We start from the raw sequence: 17,630 nt of genomic DNA on the forward strand, positions 1-17,630 counted from the left end.
CTCTCTGCTTACAATCTGCTGAAATGAATAGTATGTACAAAGATTTTGTACGTGAAGGTACAATGAAAAAATCTTCTTCGAGTGCAACAAAAACACCAACACCCCCAGTGCCAGAAATTAAAGCAGAAGTAACACGCAGCGATGATGTTGACACAGGAAATTTAGAACAAAAACCGCCGACAAATACACTAAAACGAACAGCTACAGAAGCGTTTGCAGTAGGAGATGAAATCATAAAGTTAGAGACACACGAAGAAATAACAGTCGTCAATGAACCTATAAAAGATGAAATATATGCGGAAACTACGACGACTACAACAGCAGTGAGTAAAGTAGATATACCACGACATTTACTCCAGAAACTGATAGTTATGGTTCGGAGAGTAAAAAACTTAAAAGTGAGATATTTGATGAGGATGAAAATTCTATAACAATAATAGATATATCTGAATCTACGGTAACACGCATGGATAGTAGTTTTGATTCAGCTAAAGCTGATAGTGAAATGAAACATAAACTGGATGGTACCTCTAAGGTTGGTTATTTAGTTTTTAAGTGGTTAATGTAATTAAGTTTTTTTATTTCTCGTTATCTCAATCATTTATAGAAAAAGAAAAAAGAAGGACAAAAGAAACATAAGCATAAACATAAACACAAGCACAATAAGGAAAAGGATAAAGAACGTGATCGTAAGGATAAAAAAGATCCCAATATTTCGCGTATTCAAGCTAAAGAGGCACACCCGGAAACATTAAGTTCTGCTGATAGCAGCAACAGCAATAGTAATCCACCGTTTAACTTCCAACCATAGCAAAGGTTTCTCAATCACTCCATTAAGTTTGAATCGTTTTAACGAAAAAGTAGTAATTGTTGTAAAAAATAAATGCTTAGTTTCCACGAACTTAGAGCATTATGTAAGAAAAATATTTTATGAAAATTACACAAATTTTATATATATATTTTTATAGAGTCTAGTTTAAGTATGAAATTTCATACATAAAAAGTACACACATACATACATTTACTTTGTATTTATACTATGTATATTCTTAAAGGTAACAAGTTTTTACTCCTAAAGGCCCATACATCTTAAAAGTTAAATTTTGAAATTTATAACAAAAAAAAAGTTTTTAATCTAGGAACTACAATAATCTGTATGAATATCATCGCATATAAATATTTTATTTGATATTCAATGTCGTAGTGTTAAAATAATAGAGTTGAAATCTTAATAAAAGTAATCACATAAAATATTCGATTCAGTAAAATCTTAATTCAGTTTTGTTTGATTTGAAAATACGAAGATTTTATATTTTGAAACGCAACGTTTTCAAACGTCTATAGTCTAGTCTATAGTCTAGTCTGTAGTCTAGTCTATAGTCTAGTCTATAGTCTAGTCTATAGTCTAGTCTATAGTCTAGTGTCCTATAGTCCTAGGTCTGTAGTCTAGTCCTATAGTCTAGTCTAGTCTAGTCTATAGTCTAGTCTATAGTCTAGTCCTATAGTCTATCTATAGTCTAGTCTATAGTCTAGTCTATAGTCTAGTCTATATTCCTAGTCTATAGTCTAGTCTATAGTCCTAGTCTAGAGTCTAGTCTATAGTCTAGTCTATAGTCTAGTCTATAGTCTAGTCTATAGTCTAGGTCCTATAGTCTAGTCTATAGTCTGTCTATAGTCTAGTCTATAGTCTAGTCTATAGTCTAGATCTATAGTCCTAGTCTAGAGTCTAGTCTATAGTCTAGTCCTATAGTCTAGTCTATAGTCTAGTCTATAGTCTAGTCTATAGTCTAGTCTATAGTCTGTCTATAGTCTAGTCTATAGTCTAGTCTATAGTCTAGTCTATAGTCTAGTCTATAGTCTAGTCTATAGTCTAGTCTATAGTCTAGTCTATAGTCTAGTCTATAGTCTAGTCTATAGTCTAGTCTATAGTCTAGTCTATAGTCTAGTCTATAGTCTAGTCTATAGTCTAGTCTATAGTCTAGTCTATAGTCTAGTAGTCTAGTCTATAGTCTAGTCTATAGTCTAGTCTATAGTCTAGTCTATAGTCTAGTCTATAATCTAGTCTATAGTCTAGTCTATAGTCTAGTCTATAGTCTAGTCTATAGTCTAGTCTATAGTCTAGTCTATAGTCTAGTCTATAGTCTATAGTCTAGTCTAGTCTATAGTCTAGTCTATAGTCTAGTCTATAGTCTAGTCTATAGTCTAGTCTATAGTCTAGTCTATAGTCTAGTCTATAGTCTAGTCTATAGTCTAGTCTATAGTCTAGTCTATAGTCTAGTCTATCGTCTAGTCTATAGTCTAGTCTATAGTCTAGTCTATAGTCTAGTCTATAGTCTAGTCTATAGTCTAGTCTATAGTCTAGTCTATAGTCTAGTCTATAGTCTAGTCTATAGTCTAGTCTATAGTCTAGTCTATAGTCTAGTCTATAGTCTAGTCTATAGTCTAGTCTATAGTCTAGTCTATAGTCTAGTCTATAGTCTAGTCTATAGTCTAGTCTATAGTCTAGTCTATAGTCTAGTCTATAGTCTAGTCTATAGTCTAGTCTATAGTCTAGTCTATAGTCTAGTCTATAGTCTAGTCTATAGTCTAGTCTATAGTCTAGTCTATAGTCTAGTCTATAGTTAGTCTATAGTCTAGTCTATAGTCTAGTCTATAGTCTAGTCTATAGTCTAGTCTATAGTCTAGTCTATAGTCTAGTCTATAGTCTAGTCTATAGTCTAGTCTATAGTCTAGTCTATAGTCTAGTCTAGTCTATAGTCTAGTCTATAGTCTAGTCTATAGTCTAGTCTATAGTCTAGTCTAGTCTATAGTCTAGTCTATAGTCTAGTCTATAGTCTAGTCTAGTCTAGTCTATAGTCTAGTCTAGTCTAGTCTAGTCTAGGTCATAGTCTAGTCTATAGTCTTCATAGTCTATCTATATAGTCTAGTCTATAGTCTAGTCTATAGTCAGTCTATAGTCTAGTCTATAGTCTAGTCTATAGTCTAGTCTAGTCTAATAAGTCTAGTCTATAGTCTAGTCTATAGTCTAGTCTATAGTTAGTCTATAGTCTAGTCTATAGTCTAGTCTATAGTCTTCTAGTCTATAGTCCTAGTCTATAGTCTAGTCTATAGTCTAAGTCTTATAGTCTAGTCTATAGTCTAGTTATAGTCCTAGTCTGAGTCTAGTCTATAGTCTATTGTCTATAGTCCTAGTCTATAAGTCTAGTTATAGTCTAGTCTATAGTCCTAGTCTATAGTCCTAGTCCTATAGTCTAGTCTAATAGTCTAGTCTATAGTCTAGTCTATAGTCTAGTCTATAGTCTAGTCTATAGTCTAGTCTATAGTCTAGTCTATAGTCCTAGGTCTATAGTCTAGTCTATAGTCTAGTCTATAGTCTAGTCTATAGTCTAGTCTATAGTCTATCGTCTAGTCTATCGTCTAGTCTATAGTCTAGCTATCGTCTAGTCTATCGTCTAGTCTATAGTCTAGTCTATAGTCTAGTCTATAGTCTAGTCTATAGTCTAGTCTATAGTCTAGTCTATAGTCTAGTCTATAGTCTAGTCTATAGTCTAGTCTATAGTCTAGTCTATAGTCTAGTCTATAGTCTAGTCTATAGTCTAGTCTATAGTCTAGTTAATAGTCTAGTCTATAGTCTAGTCTATAGTCTAGTCTATAGTCTAGTCTATAGTCTAGTCTATAGTCTAGTCTATAGTCTAGTCTATAGTCTAGTTAATAGTCTAGTCTATAGTCTAGTCTATAGTCTAGTCTATTAGTCTAGTCTATAGTCTAGTCTATAGTCTAGTCTAGACTATAGACTAGACTATAGAATTCCCTAATTCGGTACATCAAATAAAATCTTTAGTGGCGATAGATGGTGTTGAAGTTGAACGTAAAGCTTTCCGAACTTTAAATACTTGCGTATAACAGCTCATCGGTTCATAAGATATGAGTCGGTCCATTCATTTACGCTAATTAAGATCCGTTCATTGTTTTCTTTTATAAAATTTATTTAAATCGATTTATTAACAAATACAAAAAAATGTACATAATTTATTCAAATAAAATACTTAACTAAAATTTTAATACTTTTTTATGTTAATTTAATAAAATAATTAATAAAAATAAGAAAATAATGCGCGTATATAGTATGTGTGTATACATATATGCTCCTTTTACTACTATTTCGTTTTCTTTTCTTCGACTTCGACTTTCGTTTCTACTTCATCCTTCTCTCTTCCTTGGCGCCTAGCACTTTCGTTTCGGTTTCATCTCGTGGACGTCGTTTTTGATTTTCGGGTATTGCTCGCAAATACGTTACACTGCCACCACCAATTGCCGTAGCAGTTTGTGGTTCTGAGGCCGAGGGATACAATTTTCGGTGATGGCTCTGATGGCCGTGCCACAAGAGCACGTTGATGTAGGGGTCGTTGAGGACCACCGTATTGAGGAACTTGATGATTTTGTTGCAATTGAGCAAAACGCATTAGGTGTTCATAGTTAACAGGTAATGCTGGAGGTTGTGGTGGTGGTTGATTACGATAGTCGGGGTGATCTTTGACGTATTGTTCATATGGAACGGGAATTGGTACGGGTACAGCGGTTACTGGATAGCCAGCATCTACTAATGCCTGGAATTGTGCCTGTGTTAGTGGTTTACCTCCTGGTTGGGGTAAATGTAATTGTTTCAAGTCATCTAATGTTTTGGGTTTAACAGTGCTAACGGGACGAGAGGGTGTAGCTACTCCTGTTCCTTGCGATACGTAAATACTTGATTGTGAAGTGGAAGGACCGGGTAAAGCATATTGTCTTAAATCAGTTGGTGGTGCGGAGTATTTTGCAATGGCTGCTGGTGTTGGTTGTGCTGTAGGTTGCAAACTTCTGTGTGGGTCGGGAGGACTAGGATAGAAATGTGTGGGTGAGCTGAAGCCACCGAGGGTGAGGGTTCATAGAGTTGTTGTGCATATTTATGCGCTGGATAGTTAATTTCATTTTGACGAGCCTTTAGTGGCGTGGGAGTTGTGACAAATTTAGTGCCATATTTCGAGCGATATGCTTTGGGTCTTGGTGAGGGTGAAGGTGCTGCATCATGGTAATAAAACTGTGAAGCTTGTACAGGTGGCTGGGCGGAGGGTGTAGGACCCTGAGCTTGTTGTGGATAAACTACTGGACCCAGTTTTTTAGCATCGATTACTTGCTGTGGCACTGGGACGGGATAATTTTGTGTGGGCTGTGGATAGTTGTTATAACGAAACAGAGAGGGTACAAACGGTTGTTCGTTGGCATCGACAAGACTATTGGGAGCAGCCGTACTTGGCAGATATGATTTGGGAGTTCTGACTGAAGGTTGTGGCGGTGGTGGAGCTGGTCCTGGGGCTCGATGATGATGATTAACTAATGCTGAGGGTTCATTTGAATTGTCTATAATCTGTACGGGAGCCACATTGGGTTTGTTGGAGGCCAACAGCATTTCAATTTCTTTTTCCAAAGAAGATTTGGCCAAAGGATGATTGGGTAATGTTTTATAGCTAATTTGAGGTTGATAGTAGGCAATTTGTGGTGGTAAGGGTTGTGGTGATGCTGCTAGCTCTTGTTGTTGTTGTTCATCTCTAGGTCCTCCTTGCGGTAAGGGCAAGTATTTGGGTCCTCCTCTAGGTCTTTGTACATATTGAACATATTCCTGCTGGCCATCTTCCTCAGCCTCTAATCTTTGTCTATAACTTCCTAAACCTTGCGCTTGCAAACCCACCTTTTGTGAAGCTGCTCCAGCGGCAGCTGCAGCTTGTTGTTGTTGCTGCTGTTGTTGTTGATGACGTTCCTGGTGACGTTGTTGACTTTGCTGTTGCACAGCCTGATGTCTTCTCACTTGATCTTCATGATAAGCTCGAGCTTGTAATTCTTCTTCGAGTATTTTCAGAAATTGTTCTTCGGGAATAATTTGATATTGTGCCTGATGAGGATTTTGCTGTTCAGTAGCTTGCTGTTGTTGTTGTTGCTGCTGCTGTTGTTGTTGTTGCTGCTGCTGTTGTTGTTGTTGTACTGCTAAATGATAGGGTATTTGTTGTCTATACAGATGACCTCTTGGATGTAGAGGTATTGGTTGTTCTACTGCTACGGCATAACGTTGTTCAGTTTCTTCTACTTGCGTTGTTTGGGCTTGGGCACGTAAACTAGCGGCTGCAGACTTTTTATTTTGAGCCGCTTGAGATTTACCTTGATTTGATACTTTATGTTGATGTCGGTTTAAGTCCTGGAGATAGGCAAAGTGTTGAATCTGTAAAATGTAAAATTTTGAGAATTTTCAATAATTTTCTTAACAAAGTTTATTTTAGTTCTAGTTCAGTTATAGTTCTTTTCTTGTTCTGTACTAGTTCAGTTCTAGTAGTTCAGTTCAGTTCTAGTTCAGTTCTAGTTCAGTTCTAGTTCAGTTCTAGTTCAGTTCTAGTTCAGTTCTAGTTCAGTTCTAGTTCAGTTCTAGTTCAGTTCTAGTTCAGTTCTAGTTCAGTTCTAGTTCAGTTCTAGTTCAGTTCTAGTTCAGTTCTAGTTCAGTTCTAGTTCAGTTCTAGTTCAGTTCTAGTTCAGTTCTAGTTCAGTTCTAGTTCAGTTCTAGTTCAGTTCTAGTTCAGTTCTAGTTCAGTTCTAGTTCAGTTTCTAGTTCAGTTCTAGTTCAGTTCTAGTTCAGTTCTAGTTCAGTTCTAGTTCAGTTCTAGTTCAGTTCTAGTTTAGTTCTAGTTTAGTTCTAGTTCAGTTCTAGTTCAGTTCTAGTTCAGTTCTAGTTCAGTTCTAGTTCAGTTCTAGTTTCAGTTCTAGTTCAGTTCAGTTCTAGTTCAGTTCTAGTTCAGTTCTAGTTCAGTTTAGTTCAGTTCTAGTTCAGTTCTAGTTCAGTTCTAGTTCAGTTCAGTTCTAGTTCAGTTCTAGTTCAGTTCTAGTTCAGTTCTAGTTCAGTTGTAGTTCAGTTGTAGTTCAGGTTCTAGTTCAGTTCTAGTTCAGTTCTAGTTCAGTTCTAGTTCAGTTCTAGTTCAGTTCTAGTCAGTTCTAGTTCAGTTCTGTTCAGTTCTTGTTCAGTTCTAGTTCAGTTCTAGTTCAGTTCTAGTTCAGTTCTAGTTCAGTTCTAGTTTAGTTCTAGTTCAGTTCTAGTTCAGTTCTAGTTCAGTTCTAGTTCAGTTCTAGTTCAGTTCTAGTTCAGTTCTAGTTCAGTTCTAGTTCAGTTTCTAGTTCAGTTTCTAGTTCAGGTTCTGTTCTAGTTCAGTTCTAGTTCAGTTCTAGTTCAGTTCTAGTTCAGTTCTAGTTCAGTTCTAGTTCAATTCTAGTTCAGTTCTAGTTCCGTTCTAGTTCCGTTCTAGTTCAGTTCTAGTTCAGTTCTAGTTCAGTTCTTGTTCAGTTCTAGTTCAGTTCTAGTTCAGTCTAGATCAGTTCCAGTTCAGTTCTAGTTCAATTCTAGTTCATTTCATTTTCTTTAAGAAAATCTTTCAATATTTTCTTTAAAAAAATCTTTAGGAAAGCTTAAAATGTAAAAATTTCAATGGGAAATTTACTTTTAAAAATACAGACTGTAAACTTGTTTCTTAAGTCGTTTCTTTTTAAAATGTGATAAAGAGAGAAAGAGAGAGGGAGAGCACGTTAGAGAATTGTTTACTTGTATTACATGTTTGCATCTTAAGTCTTTTGTTTTTAAAGCTTTTACTGCCAAAAACTTTAATAAAAGACACCACAATCTTTTCAAAAGTGCGTGTTATTTAAACATTAATAAGAGTTTTCCAAAAATAATACACATTTCACGCCATTGACTGCAGTAATTAAGCGAAAATGAGTTAAATAAATTAAATGTTAAGATTTTCCAAAACCTTGGCCACATTTATCGGTCTATTGAAAACATCTTCTTATAAAAAAAAAACAATTTAAAACAACAGTAAAATTAAACTATTAAAATAATTGTGAGTAAATATTTAATAGAAAAAATAAATATGCATACAATTAAATAAATGTTACAAAATTAAACCCACTTAGTAGGCACTCAAAATTAAATAAGCAATTTATTATCTAAGTAGTTGCAAAACTTAAAATATAATTTAATTATAAAACTTTAGACATATACATAAATACTTTGGACCTACATACATACATATTTACAAATAAATATAAAAAGAAAAACAACTTGCGAAAATTTTTACAAAAATAGCGCGTGGGAAGAAAGTTTTGAGTGGATTTATTGCAATACCTAGTTACCCATTACCCAATATTTTCTCAAATGCATAATTTATTTATGTGTGATTTTATGTCTCTTACAAAAAAAAAAAAAACTGTGTGAATTAACTTTACCCCTTAAGTTGTTGTTTATTACCTGTTGTTGGGGGCCTTTTGTTTAAATAAAACTTTATGTTTTTTTTCCTAAACATTTTAATATGAGTGTGAATCATCACGCTTTAACTACTTAAATTCAAATTATTATAAATAACTTTAACTATGTGAATATAAATAAATTTAACAACTAAGAGAAACAACATAATAACTTTAATGAGACTTGTCGTAATATTTAATTTTTTGAATAAATATGTTTAGGTCTTGTTTAAAAGCTATTTTTTAATTCAATGTTTTTAAATATTTTTCTTTTCTTTACAAGACTTTTATAATGCAAATTTTAAATAAATTTTTAATAATTTTTTTCACAAGAAAATCTACATAACAATTGTTTTAAATTGTTTTGTTTGCAAAAATTATTAAAAAAAAATATATTTATGAATGCTTAGTATTCATAATTAATACTATTAACTAAGGGGATATAAAGCTAAGTGTTAATAAATTAAATAATTAGGAAATATGTTGAACAAAAGGGATTTTGTTGTTCAGCATGTTAAATTTATTTTAACAACTAAAATATGAGCTACTTTGTAAGACCTTGTGTAAAAATTTAATATATTTAAATATAATTAGTTATAAATAAATAGGGAATTTTAAACATTTTACAATTTAATAATTTATTAGCAATCTGCAAGATATGTGGTTCAAAACGATTTCATAATAATAGCATTTATTCATTTGTAACAAAAATCAATTATTTCTGTTGAATGAAACAAGTTTAACGTTTAATAATTTTTCGAAAATTTGTATTTGATCTTTGCCGATAGATCATCAATAGTTTGATTCCAGAATCTTAAAAACATCAATTGCAATAAAATGGTTATCTGATATGAATGATCAAGCTCATGTTTGAATCATAGAAAGATTCAGTATTAATGATCACAATGCGTTATATACATATGTAATGTGGCCAGAGCCTAATGTGATCACCTGTCTTAACGGCTTAATATTACAGCGATTTTGGCAACAATCCCGATACAATTAGCGAAATAAATAATTTCACATAGAGAGTGGAGAGTAGAGACATACTTTAAAAAAGCTGTCTTACCAACAGCTATCGCGTTAGATTCTGTCCAAGATTCATATAATTCTTTTAACCATGAGGTGATCGTCAGCAGTAAGTGATAAAACTATTGATCATATGATGATCAAGTGCTTTTTATTGCGTCAGTATATACAGTAAAAGACTACAGTCTATAAGAAGTCAAAGTGCTTTACGTGGACACCTGACGTATTGGCCTTATTTCACGGTGGTACTTTTAAAACCACAGGGTGAGATTATTGGGCGACTCAACACCAACGGTGGTAATTTTTGTACGTGGTTCTGTTGACCATCTTTGCTCAAGTACTCTAGCTATCTAATCTCTGACCATTGTTGCCTCGTTGCTTAACTTCCGAGATGTAAAAACATCACTTGCGTTTATAACCACACAGATGGGATGGCCTGTGTTGATTCGGCAACTCACAGAGAACACACCGTGGCAAATCTGGTATGAACAGAGTAAAACCTGAATATACCAGGACAATGAAGGAAACTTCGATGGTATCACTTGTACAAGATATCTTACACCCATTACCATTTAACCCAACACACTTCTCCTTTATTAAAGTCAATACTCATTATGTAGGGTTATAAATGGGTGACAGCAACTCATTTCCAACGTTTAGTTCCACAGTCACTCCTCTGTGGGGTATCTGTTGTCTCGGCAACAGCACCGAAATTATGCCGAATTATAGACTTTTCAGTGTGTCAGTCTTTTAACCAACATTCTCTTTCCACGAATTTGGGTTTAAACCACAGCCACCACGTGCACCCTGAAGGAATCTTTTCAATAACTGGGACAAGAAAACCGAAACTCTTCCCTTTGGGCTATCGGTTCAAGTGGTACCATAATATAAGGCTCCCTGGTTCGACCCAAATCATTCTAAGCAAAGGCTGAGGATACATTTGTTTCCACCAGTTTAAAGTACGGTTAGACTAGAGGTATTGGTAGCACCTTTTTTCCCCTGGATTGCAATAACGTCATTGGAATGACAGATTAATATTAAAAAGTGTGAGAGTAATTGTTTCGTTGTTTGGTCTCATTTAGTGTGGATTTCAGCCATAGGAGAGGCAATGACTGCGTGAATAACTATTCGATTTATCTAAATCTAATGAACTGGTCAAAGTTGGGAAAGGGAAAATTGTTTCATTAGTTGGAGTACCTGTAAGTCACTCATAGCGTGAACTTTAAGGCTTTGCTCGGGCAGATGGTCATGATGGTCCATAGTTGTTGGACCTGTTAAGGCTCTCGTTGGTCTAGTTACATATTGTAGGTAGTAAAGTGTTATATTACTTGGAGGATCTGTCAAATATTTAAATATTTAAGAAAGACATGTAAAACAGGTTGGGTCTGCTTGATCTACATCAAGGATATTTTGGCCTGTTTATGATGATCGCTAGACTTGGACCATGTTTAGATTCGTTGAAGTCTATCACTGTTATAGACATTATATTATAGAACTCTAGATTGTAGAACTTGGAATGTTTCGAGATAGCGAATGTAACCCAATGAAATGACGAAAACATGTATAAACCGATCGGAGTGAATGTGACCGTTTGAAATAATATATAATCAAGGCCCATAATAATATATTAATTAAGGTGGTATCATGACCAAGAACTATATAAACGAAAGCAAGCTAGGTTATGTTTTACATTTTCGAAAGGGCGTTAATTTCGAGTGGGCGAAGCATAGTTCTACTGAACTTCTAAGAAGTTCAGAATAAAATTGATTAAACTTCGATTAACTAGAGTTTATCATCTGATATCACTGGAAATTGTTGCTCGAAGGACAGTATGCAGTTCTGGCAATTGATTTCGAAATCGCGAGAAGGCATTGTTGATTAAAGAACTAATATATGGGCTAGTGGCATATTTCGGGCTAGCAGATATTCTTCTAAGTGCTGAATCATCAGGAGCTACCTCAGTGGTGTGAATGGACTAGGAATGCACAAGCGAAGGGACATTTGTACGAAGGCATATTAAATAGTGGCAGGACCCCAAAAGCATTAGAACATTTAGAGGTTAATCGCATCACCTTTTTAGTGGCTATTTCAGCTAGACTTCTTTAGCAAAGACATTATTTTAGAGATGGGTGTTATATATTCGCTTTAACGAATATATAGGCCTTATTCATAAGCAACATTTTATTTTGTAAACGATTTATAAATCAAATTTTGTTTTATAAACCTTTTATAAAATAAAAAGTTGTTTTTAAATATCCATTAGCGGCATCTTCCCCTAATTATATAAATTAAATAAATAATATAAACATTTATTTATATATTCACAATTTAAACAAAATTTTACAATCCATCAAACTCAAAATAAATCACTAGTTTTCGCATCTTATTTAGGATTTTAATATACAGACATTTATATATGAATATAATTTAGCTTCCAACTAAAAGGCAATGATGTTTTTGTTAAGATGCCACTTCAAACACACAAGGTGTTTATTTATATAATTTTTCCACGCTGAGGCATTGAGGGTGCAGTCTATGGTGTTGGTGGCGTTGCTGCTACGCTTCGCCAATTCTTAACATATTACAACAATAATCATTATTGTATTTTTTTTTCTCTTCTTACCATAGAGGTCTTGTTCATGTTAAATTGTTGCAATTATAGTTTTAGTTTTTCTGTTTTTTTTTCTTAGAAAATTTTGGAAAATTTGTGGTTGATTTGTGCAGTTGATTTTAGTTTTTTTTTTTTTTATGTTTTAAGTTGTGAGAAATATGTTACTTTGTTTGTAATAGCCGCAGAATACTTAAACAGTTGTTAAGTTGTCAGTAAATAATTGTTTCATTAATGATACTCAATTTGGGAAAAACAATTGTCTGACAGTTTTCAACAAATTAAACATGTTAAAACATGACACAATTAATGTAAAAAATATTACAAATTTGGTGTTAAATATAAAATTTCATAAAATATTAAGCTTTTAGTGAAAATCATAAGTTTTTTTAATGTTTTCAAGTTATTTAAACAAAAGACTTAAGACACAAACTTTAAATGTTTATCTTTGAACAAACTAATGTTTCGTTCTTAAGTCTTTTGTTTTATAACGATATTACAAAACAGGAAATGTTTATTTTCTTTAGAAAACATTATTTAAATATTTTTTTCTACAAAATCCTTAAAAATTATAAGAATTTGTTTAAACACGATTTTTACAAAAAAAAATCTCTTAATAGAAAGCTTAGCATCCAGCATTTATAATAGCAAAACATAATTTAGTTAACAAACCTAAACATTAAACATTTGTAAACGTTGTAATTGCAAGGCAACAGGGAGAGAGAGAGAGATGAACAAAAAAGTACAAAACTACAGCAACAACAATATTACTAAATGCTGACAGAAAGAATCGTGTATGAGAAACTAGTCACGACAAAGGCCCCATGAACAAATTAACCACAATATTGTTGCAACAAACTTTAATAATAACAACAACAGCAACAATTGTAACAACAATAACTACAACTACAATAATAAAACATTAGAAAAAACATCTCATAGACTATTTAAAAATGCTAGAGCATCACTTGCAGCCTAATAATTTTTTTGCTAAGAGAACAAAAAATATTAAACATAAACTTAATATAATCAAGGTATGAATCTCCTTTGAAATATAATACAAGTACAACAGCCATACAACAACAACAACTAAAACATTATTTAAACAAAAAATATTTAACAACAAGTATTCAACAGTTGCATTGCCACAAAAAAAAAAATACTTGTCAACTGCTTGGAACAAAGAAAAAAACAAACAATAACTGCATTACTTTAGATAATGTCTTCTTCGTATTTGGTTATTTAAAAAATAAGCAGCATTCCGTGTTGGCCAATCTTTTGCAAAACAAAAAAATTTGAAATATTTTATGAGGAAAAATTAACAGTTTTTTAACACAAATATAAATTTAGTTTAGCTATGGACAATTATTTACAGATCCTGTAATATAATTTATAATATGGATGCAGTATGTAATCTTATATGGAAGCTGCTGATCAATTATAGACCGTTTGTGATAAAATTAGTAACCTTGATCTAAAACATATATTTATGCTACTTCTGGAAGATTACTATTTATATGGTTTACACAAATATGTCCAAAATTGGAGGGATACATACGATATTTAAAAATGTATTTCTGGTTACGTTTTTGCAGAATTTGGACTTGTTTATGTTTATTAAGTGAAAAAACAAAATATATTCCAATCTGTTTCAATAGGCTAAGTCCTATAGATTTGGGATAAGAATCTCTCATTAAGTAGCGAATGACTGGAATGGTCAGACAATATAAGAATAATCTGTAAAAGTTAGGCCGTCTGTCTGATATCAACCTCAGTTTGGGTATAGAATTAAGGATCCTTTACACGACCACACTGTACGTACGTAAAGTCTAATGAAAAGTAAATTGAAATTCTATCAGTATGACAAAAAAAGAATAAAAGTCGTGTGATTTATATATTTTGTGTTTACACGATTGATATAAAACAATAACATAGTAAGATGGAAACAGATGTTTCATTTTTTTGTATGTGTTTACATAAAAATACGTCTCTGATCTAATGCAACTTGCTTGATTTTTCAATCATTTCGAAAAATGAAGAGAGCTATACGACTGTCAAATTTTGAATCCGTATTTTCTCTCAAAGTGTAAAGGTTTCATTACATATTGCCATCCGTACTCTTCTACACAAAATTTTAACAGATCATATTACTTGTGTGCTCGTGTAAAGGAGGCTTTACACAGAACGTGATTACCTTTGAATATATCATGTGCAACTTCAGTTGCAATTCTGCTGGGATCTATTAAAAGTAGTACTTTTAGATTCTTTCTTCAAAAGGCTGAAAATGTGGTTATCTTTCGATGAAAAACGCCCTATGCAACTCTAAACCTGTAATAGACGAGACATATCGTGGTTGCTAGATCTTTTACAATGTAGGTGACTTAGATTCCTTGGAAACTACACTACATCAAACAGTGTTTTCTGGATCTAGATTCACTTACAAATATCACGGCTATATGTTACATCTAATACCATACATCTGACTAGTGGAGTGGTCTTATCAAAACGGAGTCTCTTTGACTCTACTTTACTGTGACTGCACTCCAAAGTCACTTCATATCCCAAAGATATGATACTAAGTGGTAAAGAACCACATACTGCAGGTATAACGGTCTACTAAGCAATATATGGCTGATATGGAGAATACACCAGAATAAACCAGTAATATCTATTATAGTATCCTCATCCTATTGATTATAGAATACTACTAACACTAACTTAAAGTATTTTATGACGTAGTCCTCCACACATTGCACAATCCTAATAAATACTCGTTTAAAGAGACACAATTGATTTACACAACACTGATCATCTATTTGAGCTAAAACTACGCCAACTACTCAACTTCTTTTATGAATCTTCTAACAAATTTTTCATGTACTTAGTATAGAAGATTAAAACGATGAAGATATTCCACGGAAAACATACAATTTTCAAAAAAATTATGATGAAAAAGTTCATTTTGGTGTGATTGCAATGATCAAATGTATTCTCGGCCTTTCCTTGGAATGATTTGACATGGAATCAAACTAATGCACTCCCGCAGGACAGAGTTTCGGATTTTGTCTTGCCCCGGTTATTGGAGAGCTCCTTTAAGGTGAGAATGTCGGTTAAAAGGCTGATGCACGCTAAAGTCTAAAATTCTGGTGCTGTTGACGAAGTTCGATGTTGTTGTCGAAGTTCGGTGCTGTTGCCGAAGTCAACAGATACCCCTGAGAGAAGTGATTGTCAGACTAAGCGTTGGAATTGAGTTGATGTTAAATGTATATGATACAGGATGAATGTAGGGGTATACGGGTCTTCCCCCGCCCGTATAGCTAGAGTGAGTGTGTCTCTATGGATGTGTCGAAGGAATGAGAAGTATGCTGAGTTGGATGATGGATGTAAGGTATCTTATACAAGTTATAACAATGAATTTTCCTTCCTTTTCCAGGTATGTTTAGAGTTTACTCTGTTCATACCAGATTTACCACAGTGTTTTCTCTATGGGTAAGAACAAAGCCCTTGGCTTATTTGAAGGATTCGTCTAGAGGTGTTGTTGCCGACTCAAGAGAGGCAATGCCATCTGCGTGGTTCTACACGGAAGTGATGTTTCTGCATGCAACGGGCAGCAATGGTCAGAGTTTGGATAGCAAGATGGCCTTGCAGAGCCATTTAAAATATTGCCACCGGCGTGTAAGATACACAAAGGAGCGGTGGTGAGTCGTATAGTCAGCTCACCTAGTGGTTGAAAGAGTACCGCCGTAAAATAAGGCCATCACGGCAGATAAGCCCAATACCTGACCATTAGGATATTGTACCTTATGTTGAATGTTAAAATGTTGTGAACCGGATAAGAAATTAACTCAAAGCTCAAGCATAAAGGACACTACTTGCTCAAACATAAAGGACACTACTTGGACTATAGATACATATGTAACAGTTTACGTAAGATCCATCACTAATCAACAAAAAACACAGGAGCCCAAAAATGTTATATAAAAATGTTAGCCATTAACCAGAGGACATATATGTCCTCTTCTTTATTCTAATTTACAACTCTCACCAGTCCCACAGATTTCAATTTTTCCGTCTAACATTAGCCGATCATTAATATCACACACTGTTCGCTAGAACGAAGCCAATCGTCTAACAGCGTGGAATGTTAGTCTACAACTATATGGACTTATGAAAACTCTTTTCAAGATTCCGTTTTACTCTGGGTTCTAAATGCTTTTCAAAATTATTTTTTCCCATCCCTTCTTAATTTCCCATACATAACTTTCCATCCCTGATTTTGGCATTAACAAAACAATAACAACACACATATGCGTAACGTGATGTTCTTTCTCCCAATCAAACTCGGGATAAAACAATATTTTCCATATGAAGCTATATGTTTTGTTTCTTTTTGTCTAAGAATGCAAAAAAAATCTAATTTCTGATCAAATTTTCACAGTTTGTCTCGGTTTTTGCTCATATCTTTTAATTTTAATTCTTTTTTAATTAATTAATTATTTTGTAATTAGCAATTTATTTGTCAAATTAACTGAATATTTCCATATTGGACATCACTGCTGAAAAACGTTTAACATTAATGGCTTTTAGCTACCATGAAAGCGATTTTCATGTTATTATTTTTGTACTAACATTACTATTATTGGTGTTGTTGCTATTGTTGTTGTAAATCTTTATACCTATAGATATCTGCTGTGTTTTCTTCACCTTAATTATCTCATTAACCTTTTGATATTTCCAACTAAACAACTATTGACAGACAGGCACTCCAACTGACTCTATAATCGATTCGTTTCCATGATGTTATACAAAGACTACAACAACAATAGCTGCAACAAGTAATAACTAATGCCTTAGCCTGGACCAGAGGCAAAACAAAAAAAAAAAACTCAAGTAAAAAATAATAGCAGCAATAATTGTAATACTCACCTCCTGACTTTGTTCCAGTAGCTGTGTATTGTGAGGCCTTATGGTGGCCGGATAATTTCTCAATTGTGGTGGCAGTTGTTCTTCTTCATTTTGTTGCTGCTGCTGTTGCAAATGTTGTTGCTGTGGTCTTATTAGAAATTGTCGGGCATTTGTTCCGTAAACCGTTTCTTGTGGACTTTCGGGATCATCGTCATTTGCATTAGTGTTTCTATGGACAATGGCGGTTGCTGTATCTGATCGATGATTTGCATAGACAGTGGATGCATCTTTTGTGTCTTTTGTTTCTCTTTTATCTTTGGTAGCGTCATTTGTTAATGCAATTGCTGCAACTGGTGCAGATGCGGCGGCTGTTGCTGCTGCTGTATTCGTTGTTGTTGTTGTGTCATCAGCAATTTGTTTTGTTGTCGTTAGTTTAGTGGGTTTATTTATTTCACTGGCGCAGTAGACATTTAAAATGCCTGAAAAATTGGGTAATAAAGATAGAGGAGGGAGAGAAGAAAAAATAAATTATGAAGGCATTGTTAAGATAATTTAGTGTTTTGTAATTTTATTGTTTTTGTTTGACGTGGGGGAAAAATTGGATTGAAATGGAAAAACTATGTTATTTTTACATGTACATTACATGTAAGAATTTAATTTATTTATTTGAAGTTGCAATAAACATAATTATAAAAAGTTGTTTGTTTTTTTCCTTGGAAAATCACAACACGATTAGTTAACTAGATTTTCAGAGATTCGTAACTCTTAACAACCA

At 33.6% G+C, this 17,630-nt stretch overlaps 2 protein-coding genes across 2 annotated transcripts in view; one reads left to right on the forward strand and one right to left on the reverse strand.

Annotated features, from left to right (window-relative positions):
- LOC119613385 (transcription initiation factor TFIID subunit 2) overlaps positions 1-1,274 on the forward strand; it is a 9,991-nt gene extending 8,717 nt beyond the window's left edge. Inside the window, 3 exon segments of the mRNA XM_037969417.1 lie at positions 1-372; positions 375-535; positions 608-1,274. The exon segment at positions 1-372 is cut by the window's left edge and continues 77 nt beyond it. Coding sequence (XP_037825345.1) covers positions 1-372; positions 375-535; positions 608-811 — 737 coding nt within the window. The 3' untranslated portion in view covers positions 812-1,274.
- Positions 1,275-4,118: 2,844 nt separating this feature from the next.
- Positions 4,119-17,334, reverse strand: LOC119613386 (ataxin-2 homolog; the record flags this gene model as incomplete). Its single annotated transcript, XM_037969418.1, is given in 4 exon segments — positions 4,119-4,342; positions 4,344-4,897; positions 4,900-6,250; positions 16,877-17,334. Coding segments are annotated over 4 exon segments (2,510 nt in total), but the record flags the coding sequence as incomplete, so codon positions are not given.
- Positions 17,335-17,630: the final 296 nt, after the last annotated feature.

This window comes from Lucilia sericata, unplaced genomic scaffold (genome assembly GCF_015586225.1).
Source record: "Lucilia sericata isolate MDLA Ls3-8-SP2 unplaced genomic scaffold, ASM1558622v1 Contig002096F_arrow, whole genome shotgun sequence".
Lineage (NCBI taxonomy): Eukaryota > Metazoa > Arthropoda > Insecta > Diptera > Calliphoridae > Lucilia > Lucilia sericata.